We start from the raw sequence: 16,374 nt of genomic DNA, 5'->3' as shown, positions 1-16,374 counted from the left end.
AGATGGAACAAGGGGTGGGTGAGGGTGGATAAGGAATTGAAAGTCTAGGGCCAAACCTGGAGATACTGCTCTTCCTATTAAACTACTTAAGGTCTCCATTTTCTCTTAAAATTGTATGCAAATGTCACATTCTATTCCCAAATGCCATTGCTTATCTATTAATATAAAACTTGTTTACTCCAAAGCTTTTGGGATCATCGTTCTTCTAGGGAGATGTACCTCGTTTGCGCCTTGGCTTACAACACACTTCTTTGAGAGACTCAGCAGCAGCTGAGGTAAGTTTGGGAATTTGAAGGCCTAGATTCTCAGTTAGGGCCCCTAGCTTGTTTGGGCGTTATATTCTTCATTTATAAAATGGAGTGGGTGGTAATGACTATTTTATCAAAGTCTTTTTTGTTCTGGAATTATACAATATAAAATTGTCCTAAAAGTGTTTTCAAAGTGTGGGTCTCCACTTAAAAGTAGGCGAACAAAACCAACTGGATTGGTCAAACATTTAAAAGAAGATCAGGGTAAATACTGTTTGGTGAAATTTTTATTTCAGAATAGATGTTAAAATGTAATTTGTGAAACATACACCTAAAATGTTTGCCTTACTGCGGCTGGTAATAGAAACATTTTCTAAAAAATATAAACATTTTAAAGCTACTAAGGAGGGCAATGAAACCTCCAAAGGTGCCTGCCCTCGGAGGACATCGATCTCGAGACCTCCCCAATTGAGGGCCCCTACCAAAAGTCGAAGGCGCAAAACAAGGCTCGGACCATGGTCCAGCCACTCCTTGCGACGCCAGCGTCGCGGCGGTCTCAAGGGCCGCACCTGGGCTCACGTAGCGCCTCCCGCCTCCCGCCGGGACCCAAAAGAAGCTGCGCGCCTCCTGACGTCATCACCGGGCGCCGCTGCCTCGACCTCCTTCCACTTCGCGGGAGAAGTTGTTGGCGCGAATGGATCCCGAGCCCCGGTAACGGATTCCCCAGCCGGCCGGGCCTGCTTGCTCGCGCGTTCATCCGTGGGCTGCAATGGTGAGCCCTTGGGAAAGGCTTCGCGGCTGGGGGGCTGGGGAGAGTTCGCAGGCAGGGCGTGGACCTGGCTTTCCTGGCGTGGAGGGTCTGGGAGGACCGGGATGCGTGGCCCCGGAAGGAAACGAAGGCACGAAAGGGGCTAAAAACTGGGCTCCGGGCGCACAGCTTTCCTTCCACTGGGGGCTTCAGCTTTCGGCCGCAGCCAGCGCGCAGCGCTCTTGGTGCTGCGCGGCAGCTTCACATTTTCCCACTGTTGGGGGAAGGGAGGAAGGAAGGGAGTAATGAGGTGATTTGGGGGGCTCAGGGGTAAAGTTGCTTTTCCTGTTAAGTGTTGCCTCCAGCCTCTGTTTGAGTCCTGCCTAAAGCGTTGATTTCAAGCTTTGGGTGTCAGAGAAGAAGAATCGAACAAACTTCCTTTCTGATGAACAAGTTTCAGGCCTTCAACTTTCGTCTTTAACAACACCGCGAAATGCTCTCATGAATAAGTTTCTCAGCCTTCAGTTTTCGTACTTTGCTCATTAGCAGCTCCGCGAGGTGCTCATCAGCCGTTTTAAGATCGAGGGCACGGGGAGGATGTTTTATTGTGTTCAGATGAGTTCATAGAAATTAAAGGGATAATACGGTTTACAGGAGGGAGGGCAAACCTGGGAGGAGCAGCTGTAGTGCATTTGACAGCTGTCATCGCTTGTCACCTGATATTAAAAATAATCTTAAAAAAACCCTCAGTGCCTAATTCTGCATAAACCATATAAATAGTGAAATAATTATGCAGCCGTCAAAACAAAACATTCATGCTAGAATGGCAGTAGATACTAGTGTGTGTTTGAAATATTTTAATGTAAAGGATAGTTTATTGTGCTGCGTTAAGCTGGAGTCTACTTAATAATCAGACATTTTTTTTCAGTCATTTTATTTGTCACAGTGTCAACATTCTGGGCTGTGTGTGTGTAATTTTATGCCAGATTCGGAAACCTTACAGCCCTTTGTGTTTCTTCTCAGAGAAGGATGAAATAATGATAACAGCGTAATAGCCAGCTTGTAGCAAGTATCTTCAGGTGGCTATGTGGGCTGTTTGTTTTACATGTCTTTTCTCATTTAAACCTCACAGCAATCCAGTTTTAAAGATGGTAAAGGGGGCCTTTAGAGTTTAAAACACTTTGTGATGTAACTAATAAATGGTTGAACTAGAGTTAGAACCTAGGTTTTTCTGACCACCACATTATGCCACCCTCCTAAAATGACTGTAATTAGTAATTACATTTTGGACTTAAGGCACTGCATGGTAATTGTGGAAAATTCTTAAGATTTGGAGTCTTGAAGGTAAGAGTGAGGCGATGTTTTGGTATTGCTCTGCCATTTAATGATGAAGTGGTTTTTGAGCAAGTAAATACCTTAACTTTAACCTCTTAAATTATGTTTCCTTAACTGTAGAGAGGGAGAAATACAGCTGCCTTGAGTGATTGTCTTGAAGGTTAAACAAAATCATAAATGTAAAGCTTCTCTTGTGGTCCCTGGCTTGTGGTAGGAAACATACAACTACATGACCAATGATCTGTATTTCTCAGGAAGGATTGTGTGGAACATTAAAGAGTTTAAGGGGCATCAGAGATACCTTTGATGTTGTCAGTTATGGAGAATGATAGCTTATGTAGTCAACTTTTGATCATTCAGGTACTTTACATAATTGGTTCTTCTTAGTACTCCTGTTAAAGGTGCAGATGAAAAATAAAGCCCTTCTCAAAAAAAGTGGGAGTCAAAGGGATCGGTTTTGCTGTTTGTTTGTAAAGGGAAAAGATTCTATAAAGAACATAACAAGTTTGGATTTTATTGGTGTTTAGTTCTCTCTTTAGTACAAAAATGAGCAGATCCTCGACCAAAATTCTGTTCAATCTATGTTTATTAGACACCTGGAGAAGGCAATGGCACACCACTCCAGCACTCTTGTCTGGAAAATCCCATGGATGGAGGAGCCTGGTGGGCTGCAGTCCATGGGGTCGGGAAGAGTCGGACACGACTGAGCGACTTCACTTTCACTTCTCACTTTCATGCATTGGAGAAGGAAATGGCAACCCACTCCAGCGTTCTTGCCTGGAGAATCCCAGGGACTGGGGAGCCTGGTGGGCTGCTGTCTGTGGGGTCGCACAGAGTCGGACATGACTGAAGTGACTTAGCAGCAGCAGCAGCAGCACACAAGTTATATTGTACAGTAGTTTGTAACTTTGTTTGGATCACAGCTCTCCCTTTGATAATGTGGTGAATGGTATGCAAGTTTGCTGCCCACAGAAATACGTAAGGACATAAACACACCACTTAAGGGGATTCACATATCTTCTGAGGCCCTTCGATAGATGTAAGGTTAACAACTCTTGCCCTGGGAGCTGCATCTTTTTCTCAAATCTTTTCCAATTAAAAGTTATCAAAGGTGTAAAATACTGTGTATCTACAAAATGGAATACTGTGCAACCATCAAAAAGAGAAAACTTTGTGCCCTGATACAGAACAGTTGCCAAAATAATTCAGTGAAAAAAGAAGATACAAGACAGTATGTAAAATATGCTGCCAGTTTATTGTAGAAAAGGAGAGAAAAGAATATATACATATTTGCTTGAAGATGGGAAGGATACACAAGGCACTGATAACATCTGTTGCCTCCAAAGATGGGAAATGTGTGTCTGAGAGGCAGGGTAGGAGGGAGACATTTTACCCTTTTGAATTTTTGAACCATGTGAATATAATGTCTATTAAAGGAATTGAAATGAAAATAAATAGAATAAAAAGTAGCCATGTAAATGATTTGGATTGCTATGAGGATTTAATTATTTGCTTAAAACATTAATAAAACTTGAGAGATGCCATTTAAAAAAGTCAACATATTTAATTCATTGACTGTCATAGTTATTTATTGAAAATACGGAGAAGTTTGAATTAGACAGGCATGAGACTTGAGGGATGAGAGAGGTGAGAGCACATCTAAGCTGCTGCTTTGCCATATTCTAGGGGAGACCTTTCACATTGAAGTTTACTGCATGAATGCGTCCCTGGAGCAGTTGTCACCCTTTTGTATTAATAATGTAACTTTTGCCATTTGTACTAGTACTTGACGTATAAGACTCTTCTTTCCTTTCCAGGCTCATCTATCTGTTCTTTGAGTGTGTTAAGCTGGTTCTGTCTCAGCTTTTATTTTTATTTCCTCTCCTTGGGATACTCTTCCTCCTCTTGGAATACTCTGCCTTTTTCTCACTCATTCAAGTGTCAGTCATCACTTCCTCAGAGCTTTCCGCGTCATATCTAAGAAACCCATTACTTAATCCAGGGTCATGCAGATTTATGCTTCTATTGTCTTCTGACAATTTTATAGTTTTAGCTCTTAACATTTAGGACTTTGATCCATTTTGAGTTAATTTTTGTATATGGTGTGAAGTTGGGGGACGGGGTCCAAGTTTTTTTTTTTTTTTTTTTGCATGTGGGTCTCCAGTTGTTTCTGCACCACTTGCAAAGTATTCTTTTCTCATTGAATTGTCTTGGCTCCCTTGTCAAAAATCAGTTTACCGTAAGTGTGAAGGTTTCTTTCTGGACACTGAATTCTATTCCATTGATCTATGTGTTTTCCCTAAAGCCAGTAATGCACTGGCTTTATTACTGTAGCCTTGTGGCGCATTTTTAAATTGGGAGGTGTAAGTCCTTCAAATTAGACCTTTTTCAGGATTGTTTTGCCTGTTCTGGATCCCTTGAATTTCTAAAATATAAATTTTAGAATCAGCAAAGAAGCCAGCTAGGATTTTGTTAGGGATTGTATTGAATCTGTAAATCAATTTGGAAAGTATTGCCATCCTAACAACATAATGTCTTCTGATCCATGAATATGGGCTATCTTTCCATTTGTTTGTGTCTTCTTTAATTGCTTTATACAATATTTTATAGTTTTCAGAGTATGGATTTAACACTTCTGTCAAATTTATTTTTAAGTATTTTGTTCTTATTGATGATGCTATTTTGTTCTTATTGATGATGCTATAGATGGAATTGTTAATTTCATTTCTGGTTTGTTCTTGTGAAAAGTATAGAAATACAGTTGGTTTTAGTATATTGATCTTGTATCCTGCAACCTTGTAGAACTCATTTAAATTAGTTCTAACAGTTATTTTAGTAAATTCCTTAGGCTTTTCTTTATTTAAGATCATTTCAGCTGCAAATAAAAATAATTTTGCTTCTTTCTGCCCAATCTGGTATGCCTTTTATAATTTATTTTTGCCTAATGGGTTTCTTTTTTTTTTTTTTAACCAGAGTGTTGAATAAGAGTGGTGAGAATGGATCTCTCTCCTGAACTTAGGGAATTACATTCCAACAGCTTACCTGTCGTTTTTAAAGTATAAGGTTTTAATATAATTTAAAATTGTTTAATTTCATTTGTCTATTCTGTGCTGCTGTTAATATACAGTTTTAGTCAGATATATCATTTTGCATTTAACTCTTTTTCAGGATAATAGAGTTTTGCATTTGGATAGATTTTGTGATGTGTGTTGGTGATAATCAATTTCTGCTTGTGGATTTGGTGGATGAATTAAACATATTAATCAAAAATATTTGTATTTCTTTACTTTCAAAATAGAGAAGTAAAGCCAACCCCACAGAGCACTGCAGTGCTTATTTTGCATAAAATCCTGTACTCTTCAAAGTCAGTGAACAGAGTGCATGATATGGTTTCTCTTTGCATTTTTGGTAGACAGATATAACTTGTTGCTGGTTGAGCCCATGTGCAGTGGAAAAGTTACTAGCTGTTTGGTTATACTTCAAGGTAAATATGTATTAGCTTTTGTGCTTTGATCTTTTAAAGTTAAAAGGTCATTATGGTAGCTTCCTTTGTGCAGGTTTAGGAGTATTTATTGCAAAGATTTTTTTTTTTTTGTCTCTAACTCTACTAATAGATTTGTAATTAGCAGATTTGGAAACTTCTAAAAAATTAATAATTTTTTTTTTTGAGTATTGGTGAGATCTGGTACTTTGTCTGGACTTAATGTCAGTTCAGTTCAGTCGCTCAGATCAGATCAGATCAGTCGCTCAGTCGTGTCTGACTCTTTGCGACCCCATCCAGCCATCTTATCTTCTGTCGTCCCCTTCTCCTGCTCCCAATCCCTCCCAGCATCAGAGTCTTTTCCAATGAGTCAACTCTTCGCATGTGGTGGCCAAAGTACTGGAGTTTCAGCTTTAGCATCATTCCTTCCAAAGAAATCCCAGGGCTGATCTCCTTCAGAAGGACTGGTTGGATCTCCTTGCAGTCCAAGGGACTCTCAAGAGTCTTCTCCAACACCACAGTTCAAAAGCATCAATTCTTCGGCGCTCAGCCTTCTTCACAGTCCAACTCTCACATCCATACATGACCACAGGAAAAACCATAACCTTGACTAGACAAACCTTTGTTGGCAAAGTAATGTCTCTGCTTTTGAATATGCTATCTAGATTGGTCATAACTTTCCTTCCAAGGAGTAAGCGTCTTTTAATTTCATGGCTGCAGTCACCATCTGCAGTGATTTTGGAGCCCCCCAAAATAAAGTCTGACACTGTTTCCACTGTTTCCCCATCTATTTCCCATGAAGTGAGGGCCCCCGATGCCATGATCTTCGTTTTCTGAATGTTGAGCTTTAAGCCCACTTTTTCACTCTCCACTTTCACTTTCATCAAGAGACTTTTGAGTTCGTCTTCACTTTCTGCCATAAGGGTGGTGTCATCTGCATATCTGAGGTTATTGATATTTCTCCCGGCAATCTTGATTCCAGCTTGTGCTTCTTCCAGCCCAGCGTTTCTCATGATGTACTCTGCATAGAAGTTAAATAAGCAGGGTGATAATATACAGCCTTGACGGACTCCTTTTCCTATTTGGAACCAGTCGGTTGTTCCATGTCCAGTTCTAACTGTTGCTTCCTGATCTGCATACATACCTCTCAAGAGGCAGGTCAGGCGGTCTGGTATTCCCATCTCTTTCAGAATTGTCCACAGTTTATTGTGATCCACACAGTCAAAGGCTTTGGCATAGTCAATCAAGCAGAAATAGATGTTTTTCTGGAACTCTCTTGCTTTTCCCATGATCCAGCGGATGTTGGCAATTTGATCTCTGGTTCCTCTGCCTTTTCTAAAACCAGCTTTAACATCAGGAAGTTCACGGTTCACATATTGCTGAAGCCTGGCTTGGAGAATTTTGAGCATTACTTTACTAGCATGTGAGATGAGTGCAATTATGCAGTAGTTTGAGCATTCTTTGCATTGCCTTTCTTTGGTATTGGAATGAAAACTGCCCTTTCCAGTCCTGTGGCCACTGCTGAGTTTTCCAAATTTGCTGGCATATTGAGTGCAGCACTTTCACAGCAGCATCTTTCAGGATTTGGAATAGCTCAACTGGAATTTCATCACCTCCACTAGCTTTGTTCGTAGTGATGCTTTCTAAGGCCCACTTGATCACACCATTGTGATTATCTGGGTCGTGAAGATCTTTTTTGTACAGTTCTTCTATGTATTCTTGCCATCTCTTCTTAATATCTTCTGCTTCTGTTAGGTCCATACCATTTCTGTCCTTTATCGAGCCCATCTTTGCATGAAATGTTCCTTTGGCGTCTCTGATTTTCTTGAAGAGATGTCTAGTTTTTCCCATTCTGTTGTTTTCCTCTATTTCTTTGCATTGATCGCTGAAGAAGGCTTTCTTATCTCTTCTTGCTATTCTTTGGAACTCTGCATTCAGATGTTTATATCTTTTCTTTTCTCCTTTGTTTTTCGCTTCTCTCCTTTTCACAGCTATTTGTAAGGCCTCCCCAGACAGCCATTTTGCTTTTCTGCATTTCTTTTCTATGGGGATGGTCTTGATCCCTGTCTCCTGTACAGTGTCATGAACCTCAGTCGCTCAGTCCTGTCCAATTCTTTGAGACCCCATGAACCGCAGCACGCCAGGCCTCCCTCTCTATCACCAACTCCCAGAGTCCACCCAAATCCATGTCCATTGAGTCAGTGATGCCATCCAACCATCTTATCCTCTGTCCTCCCCTTCTCCTCCTGCCCTCAAACTTTCCTAGCATCAGGGTCTTTTCCAGTGAGTCAGCTCTTCACATCGGGTGGCCAATGTGTTGGAGTTTCAGCTTCAACATCAGTCCTTCCAATGAATACCCAGAACTGAATTCCTTCAGGTTGGACTGGTTGGATCTCCTTGCAGTCCAAGGGACTCTCAAGAGTCTTCTCCAACACCACAGTTCAAAAGCGTCAATTCTGCGGCACTCAGCTTTCTTTATAGTCCAACTCTCACATCCATACATGACCACTGGAAAAACCATAGCCTTGACTAGACGGACCTTTGTTGACAAAGTAATGTCTGTGCTTTTTAATATGCTGTCTAGGTTGGTCATAACTTTCTTTCCAATGTATATGTATATTAAATTGCATTTGGGCTGCCTGATAGGCAATGCTTTTCTTTAATAGTGTTGTAGAATTGTTAGTTACACCTTAGGGTAGGAGAGTGCAACAGATCTTTCCCTTTTGCTTACATTTATGTGACTCAGCTGGTAAAGAATCTGCCTGCAATGTGGGAGACCTGGGTTCCATCCCTGAATTGGCAAGATCCCCTGGAGAAGGGAAAGGCTACCCACTCCAGTATTCTGGCCTGGAGAATTCCATGGGCTGTATAGTCCATGGGGTCACAAAGAGTCAGACATGACTGAACAACTTTCAATTCACTTCAAGAACGTCTTGTATTTCAAAGCATTTACTAGAAAATGTCTTGTTGGCGTTTTCAGTTTTTTCATCTATGAGTTAAAGTTAAAGAATGTCATAGACTTTGTTATGTGGATTAAATTATTTTTTTTAAATGTTTAAATCATTGTCTGGCACAGAGTAAGTCCTATTTAAGGGTTTGTTAAAAAAGTAAATAGGGACTTCCTTGGCAGTCCAGTGGCTCAGAACCTGCCTTCCAATGCAGGGGACGCAGGTTCAACTGCTGGTCCTGGAACTAGGATCCTGAATGTTGCAGCTAAGCCCTGGTGCTGCAGCTGCTGAGCCCACACTCTCTGGAGCCCACAAACCACAACTTGAGGGCCTGCATGCTGCAAAGAAGAGCCCATGGTGGAAGATCCCACATGCAGCAACAGAGATCCTGTGTGCCCCAGTTAAGACCCAACACAGCCAAGTAGATAAATAAATATTTTTTTATAAAGTAAATGAAGCCCTAAATCAGGGCATTGGCAATAGAAATAGAAGAAAGAGGACAGCAGTATTCAGGAGCTTCTTAGATAGGATAGTGAGGTGGAGGGTCAGAATGAGGAGGAGAAACAGTGCCCATTTTTCTGTTTTGAGTGAATGCTGGTGCTGTGCATTGAGGTGGGAAATAGAAACAAGTGCCCCCAAAATCTGAGCTTGGTTTTGGATGTTATGAGTTGGAGGCATTTGGGGCATTTGGATAGAGGTGAAGATGACAGACTGTTTGGCTATGTGAATATGGAGCTCAGAGGTCTGGAGTAGACACAAGATTTAGGAGGCTCAGGTGGCTCGGTATTAAAGAATCCACCTGCTAAGCAGGAGACGTGGGTTCGATCCCTGAGTCAGGAAGATCTCCTGGAGAAGAAAATGACAACCCACTCCAGTATTCTTGCCTGGAAAGTTCCATGGACAGAGGAGCCTGGTGGGCTTTAGTCCATGAGGCCTCCAAGAGTTGGTCACGACTGAGCGACTAAATAGCAGCAGCAGTGTGTTTTTAAGGGGTACCTGATTTTGAGATGGATGTAAGTTAGCTTATGCAGTGTGAGTATGTGAATCAGAAGTTTTTAACTTAAAGTTCATGGAGAGCCATTAATAGGCTTTAGAGAAAAGCTGTGAAGAAGAGTATTATACTAAAAGTGAAAGTATTTTGTTTTTTGTAGCCACAATACTCTAATATGACAAGAGTACCATATGATAGAAGAGTCAATTTGAATAATTTTCCTGGGAAATAGTACACAATAATGTTAATTTAATACCTGCTTAAAATTCCTTAAAACAAAGAGCAGTAAATAAAGTCATCCCCACAAATTAATCTCAAAGTTTATTTTAATAAGCAATCTTTAAAAACAAATCTACCATCAATTTCATTTTACACAGTTAAGAACCATTCTTTCTGAGCCCAGGTGTGAAGGTCAGTGACTTGGAAATAACCACTCATGTGTTTCACCATTATTAATTAAGCATCTGCTTATCTGAGGTGCTGGCCCTGTACTTGAGATACAGAGGTGAGTAAGATAGCAAGCCTCCTGTATGGAATTTATAGCAATGTGTTCAAACTCAGATTTCTATGAGTATCCAAAGTACCTCCTACTAATCGTTTTCGGGCCCATTTCAGGTCTGTCTTCTGTCCTTGAGGCTGTCTGTATTAGGTGCTCCTGGTGCTTTTACAGTTTTGTGATTAGCTCTGTCTTAGCACTCTTTTGTATTTAATTCTTCATATACTAATTTGTCTCCCAGGTAACTTTATGAGGTCTTTTTCCTGTTTGTGTCCTAAGTCCCTGGCATGGTGCCTGTCTGTAATCACATAAGGATCAAATGTATCAGGAATAATAAGGGAAAGGCCATATTGCCAGTGATGGGGTGTCAGGATCTATCAGGGCTTCCCTGATAGCTCAGTTGGTAAAGAATCCGCTTGCAATGCAGGAGACTCCAGTTCGATTCCTGGGTTGGGAAGATCTGCTGGAGAAGGAATAGGCTACCCATTCCAGTATTCTTGGGCTTCCCTTGTGACTCAGCTGGTAAAGAATCGCCTGCAATACGGGAGATCTGGGTTCGATCCCTGGGTTGGGAAGATCCCCTGGAGAAGGGAAAGGCTACCCACTCCAGTATTCTGGCCTGGAGAATTCCATGGACTGTTGTCACAAAGAGTTGGACATGACTGAGTGACTTTCACTTAGAATTATGGTAAAACGATGAGGGGGCAGTCGTGGTCAAGTAGAGAACTATGAAAGGAATTTGGAGTCAGAGGACCAGGTTGCAATCTGGGTGTGCCATCTCTGATCCCCACCAGAATCTTGTGAGGCAAGTGGCATTATGAGGAAATAGGGCCAGAAAAGTTAAGTAATTCATCCCAAGTGCCTGGTGCATGTGTGCTAAGTTGCCTCAGTTGTGTCTGACTCTTTGTAACGCTATGGATGGTAGCCCACCAGGCTCCTCTGTCCATGGGACTCTGCAGGCAAGAATACTGGAGTGGGTTGCCATGCCTTCCTCCAAGGGATCTTCTGACCCAGGATCGAACCCATTCTCTTCCGTCTCCTGCATTGGCAGGCAGGTTCTTTACCACTAGCACCACCTGGGAAGCCCCCACATGTCCAGTAAAAGTGAAAGTCGCTCAGTCGTGCGACCCTGTGGACTATACAGTCCGTGGAATTCTCCAGGCCAGAATACTGGGAGTGGGTAACCTTTCCCTTCTCCAAACGATCTTCCCAACCCAGGGATCGAACCCAGGTCTCCCGCATTGTGGGCAGATTCTTTACCAGCTGAGCCACAAGGGATGCCCAAGAATACTGGAGTGGGTAGCCTATCCCTTCTCCAGTGGATCTTCTCCACCCAGGAATCGAACTGGGGTCTCTTGCATTACAGGCAGATTCTTTACCAACTGAGCTATCAGGGAAGCCCAAGGGTCTAGTAGTAAGTGGCAAAACTGACTAAAAGCTTATGTTTGTCAGACTTAATTCTACTTACTTATCTATAAAATGGAGATAATTCATTCTATTTGCCTTTATACCTCATAGAATTGTCAAAAGAGATAAATCTGTGTCCAGTAGCTGTAAGTAGAAGTGTGAAAAACTTGTTGCTGTTAGCTGTCTGTGCTAAAATTTGTTTTAATGTTTATGTGATTTTTGCCTAAATCTTTTGCTTTATTTAAACTGTCATGTTCAATTAATAACTATTTAAAAAGAAAGTAAGAGTTAATTACTACTCTTTTGGTTTCCCCAAATAAAAATGTTTCTTTTACCATTTCTTTTAGAAGTGAAATCCTGGGACAAAGGGTATGCACATTTAAAATTTTGATAAGTGTTGGATTGTCTTGGAAAGGTTATACCAATTTTTACTTTTATTAGCAGTGTAGTGTGTGAGAATCTGTTTCTCCACACCTTTGACATACCTGAACGTGATGAATCTTTTAACACTTAGAGAACAGTAATCAAGTTCCAATTTATTATTTGTCAGGTTGAGCATCTTTTATTGTTTGGTTATTTGCATTTCTTTTATAATTTGTCTGCTGGTAACTTTTATCCATTTTTTCTACTGGATTATCTTTTATTGATTTGTAGGAGCCCTCATATATAATGTGTGGTAGATATTTTCATGTTAGTTATTTTTTAACTGTTTATGATATCTTTTATTTTTATGTAGTCAAATTTTTCTTTCTTAATGGGTAGTTCTAGTCTTGATGTTCTGCTTGGAAGGACTTCCCTTTGCTAAGATTACAAAAATAAATTTAAAAACGTGTTCCTTTTTCTACTCATATGCTGAGCAAAAATTATTCTGTGCAGGTAAGAGTGATGTTTAGATCCATTATTTGGGAATTTGATTAATCACTAGTCTTGTTCTTTATTTGATGAAATCTTTAAAGACGTGGAATACCAGGTAGGGACTCTTAATAAAGAGTAAGGTAAAGTCATGATATAAATTAAAGTCAAATTGGTGACCTTTTTCTCTTAGATGTTTATACACCAGATGGCTGCTCACTTTGGAGGTAACTCCTAAAAAAGTGTGAGTAGAATGACTTTCATTCCAATGAAAATTCTTTTTCAAAGGTTTAGATTTTTAGTAGATATTGAGTTAAGATCAGGATGCTGTAATTTAAGTGTTCTGCTGCCGTCAGTGTAAGGGCATGGGGAGTGGGAAAGTAGGGTAGAGTACAGGGAGAGGAAAGGGGTTGTGAATAGGAAGAATTACTTAGGAAGAAAAGGTTACAAAAATGCTTAGGATTGGCAGTGTGGTACAGACAAAAGTCAGAGAGCTCAATGTTACCAGTAGTTCCATTTCCTGAATTATGTTTTGTTTTCTCTTTGTGGTTTTAAGTATTTGTGGTTCCATCACAGATGGAAAACCACCACCGACTTTAAGCTGTTTATTAATGTTCAGTTTTGAACTGTGGTGCATGCGTGCTGTGTGTGTGTATTTGAAAAATCACACTATTTGAAGACTCACTTGGTAATTTCAAAAGTGAAACTCCAATGTGAAACTCTCATTTCCTCCAGAGGCAATAAAGTAAGTAGTTGTCAGCCTCAAATTCAATTCTTTGCAAATTATACGGAAGACTGTGGCTTTCTGGCTTTCTTTATTATCTATTTTTTCTTAGCAACTGACACAAATGTCTCAGTTTCATAGCTAAGATACCATTTTGCGAACAATATATCTTAGATTTTATTAGGATGGATTTGTGACTTTTTAATATTAGGAAATTTACAGAAGAGGGTATAAAACCAGGGAAGTCTGTAACCTTTCAAAAAAATTTAACATGTCTGTGTATCTCGTTTATCTGTTTTCTTTATTGACTTAACCACAAAGCTATGTGTTTCTGTGTTTGCAGAACACACTTATTTGGGATTTTTGACATTTTGAGAGTGTGACAATTACCGCCAGGATCGAGGAAAAACATTGTTACCTTTCTTACACTTGACAAAGTACTTTTAACAGGTATTTTCCTCACTACAGTAAAGAGAGAGAGCTTGGAACTGGCAAAAAAAATTGAAGACTCAGGATTATAAACATTGAGGATAGGAATAGGGAAAATAGTTCAACTGCCTCTTGAACCCAGTTCTTTGGAATTCAGATCCTAAATTCTCATATTCTGTGTTCCTTATTCCCTTCCTTTCCTGTGAGTAGAGAACTGTAGGTGGAGAACTGTAGGTGGATATGGAGGGATAATAGTACATAAATGAGGGAGAAGGGAAGCTTTTTACTGAGTCAGAATTGTGACAGATGCATAATTAATCCTCATGAAGTGTAAGGAGTATTCGTCTCACTTTACTGATGAGAAAACAGATTAAAAGTCAGGGTCATCCCTTGGTCCAATGGAAAGTGCTAGAGCAGAGATTCATACCAGGGATTTCTTACTCTAAGGGCTATTACCTTTTCTCTACACCACAGTTTATTCAGAGCTTAAATCTAAAAGTCCATCCTAAAGAACATCAATCCTGAATATTCATGGAAAGGACTGATGTTGAAGCTGAAACTCCAATACTTTGGCCACCTGATGCTGGGATTCATTTGAAAAGACCCTGATGCTGGGAAAGATTGAAGGCAGGAGGAGAAGGGGACGACAGAGGATGAGATGGTTGGATGGCATCATCGACTCAATGGACATTAAGTAAACTCCGGGAGTTGGTGATGGACGGGGAGGCCTGGTGTGCTGTAGTCCATGGGGTCGCAAAGAGTCAGACACAACTGAGAAACTGAATTGCACTGAAAATCTAAAAGTGTAGGAAGAATATATATCATAAGAAAGATGAATGATATTAATTATAAATTACATTGTAAAAGTATGATTATTACAAATGTATGATAAATTACATTGTAAATATATGATTAATTTGACAGTAATTGAAGCAAGTGTAATCAAAAATTTTCCTTTGGAATTTGGAAAAATCATGTAACGGGAAATAATTTCAAAGTTCTTAGTTATTAAGGTCTTAAATGTTCAGGGTTGTAAGAGTTATTCTTCTCTCAAACTGGAGTATAACTTCCATAGGCAAGGATTATGTTCTTCAACTCTTTGTCTTTTCCCCTAGTGTGTCTATGACGATGGGATATGTGCAGGCATAATCAATAAATGCTTGTTACTTGCCTCCTTTAACGGTGCTGTTTTTAGCAAAAATTTCCTTTGTTAATTTTTGCCCTGTTTTTGGCCAGATTCTGAGAATTAAAATTACTTTTCATTAGGCACATTATTGTTATTATTTTTGAATCTTTTTGCCTGTGCTGCTCAGCTTGTAGGATCTTAGTTCTCCAACCAGGGATCGAACCCGGGGCCTTAGCAGTAAAAGCTCGGAGTTCTTACCACTGGACCACCAAGGAATTCCCTAGACTCATTATTTTTAACTCAGGTAATTTTATTAGTTAATTTTTGCATATAAAAAGGATGCTGCTGCACACTTGGAGCCATATCATTATGAAAACATGATTGAGAGTACACCAGTGTGTGTGTAGAGTTGTTCCTTTTTACAATTGAGATTAGAATTTTGTGCAGTTAATGTTTGTTTATGAATCTCCTTTTTTGCTTCTAGGATATTCGAAAATTCTTTGGGGTTATACCAAGTGGAAAGAAACTTGTAAGTGAAACAGTAAAGAAGAATGAGAAAACAAAGTCTGCTGAAGAAAGTTTAAAAGCAAAGAAAGGAATAAAGGAAATCAAGGTCAGTTTTCCAGATGCAGTGTTGAATTGTATAAAATAAACTCAGTTCTGAGATGTGATATATTGAGAGCCTTAAGTAAATATAAATTTCAACTCATTTAGCAGAAAAAGAAGAAAAGTAATAAGGTCTTACTTATTTCTAGTTAATATATCTTACTGCATTTATGGTTTGGTGTTTTCGTTAACTGATTTAGCGAAAACTTAACCCAAGTTTGCTCATAAAGACATAAGCTCCAGTATTGGGCTTCTCGTGAAGGAAGGCTTTGGAGGAAAGCTTTATTCTTTTTCCTGTCCTCCTCGGGCTTCATAGAATTTAAGATATAATATCACTATGATAAGCAGGCAGTGGCGTCAGTAGTGTATTTGAGTTAATATTGTTCCTCTTTGTGTAAAATGTGAGAATTTTGCAACTCAACAGGTCGGTTTACTACCACCCCATCCTTTATGCCATAATTGGCATATGAATTATATCTATATATGTTAATACTCCACATTCAATATAATAATTATTGCTCTAAACCAACATTATTTTAAAGGAATAAACAGAGGAAAATTGGTTTGTGACTACATACGGTGATGGATGTTAACTAGACTTATGATCATTTTACAATATATATAGATGTTGAATCATCATGTTGTATACCTGAAACTAATATAATGCTTCATGTCAATTATATCTCAATAAAAACTTACTTTGTAAATAAGATAAAAATAATTAAACAATATTTTAAAAACATATGAGTAAAATTACAAATGCATGTAATTAAACTGTCGTTAAAATACCAATAAATTATAATTTAAACACATAAATTAACTTTTTAAATTTCCTAGGTGAGACTAAAATAAAAATCTCAGTCTTTTGCTGTCAAAAAAAAAAAAAAAAGAGGAAGATTGATCTTTTGTATTTAACCATATATTGGCCACTTCTGGTGTTTTCATTTCTTATCAAAGATCTGAATTTCCATCTACTATAATTT

General features: G+C 39.4%; 1 protein-coding gene across 1 annotated transcript in view; it reads left to right on the top strand.

Annotated features, from left to right (window-relative positions):
• Nucleotides 1-864: 864 nt before the first annotated feature.
• RFC1 (replication factor C subunit 1) overlaps nucleotides 865-16,374 on the top strand; it is a 77,255-nt gene continuing 61,745 nt past the window's right edge. The window contains exons 1-2 of the mRNA XM_070791312.1: nucleotides 865-1,020; nucleotides 15,270-15,398. Of these exons, the coding sequence (XP_070647413.1) occupies nucleotides 1,018-1,020; nucleotides 15,270-15,398 (132 nt within the window). The 5' untranslated portion in view covers nucleotides 865-1,017. The remainder of the gene's footprint in view (nucleotides 1,021-15,269; nucleotides 15,399-16,374) is intronic.

Source organism: Bos indicus, chromosome 6 (assembly GCF_029378745.1).
Source record: "Bos indicus isolate NIAB-ARS_2022 breed Sahiwal x Tharparkar chromosome 6, NIAB-ARS_B.indTharparkar_mat_pri_1.0, whole genome shotgun sequence".
Taxonomy (NCBI): domain Eukaryota; kingdom Metazoa; phylum Chordata; class Mammalia; order Artiodactyla; family Bovidae; genus Bos; species Bos indicus.
This window is presented reverse-complemented; position numbering and strand designations above follow the sequence as displayed.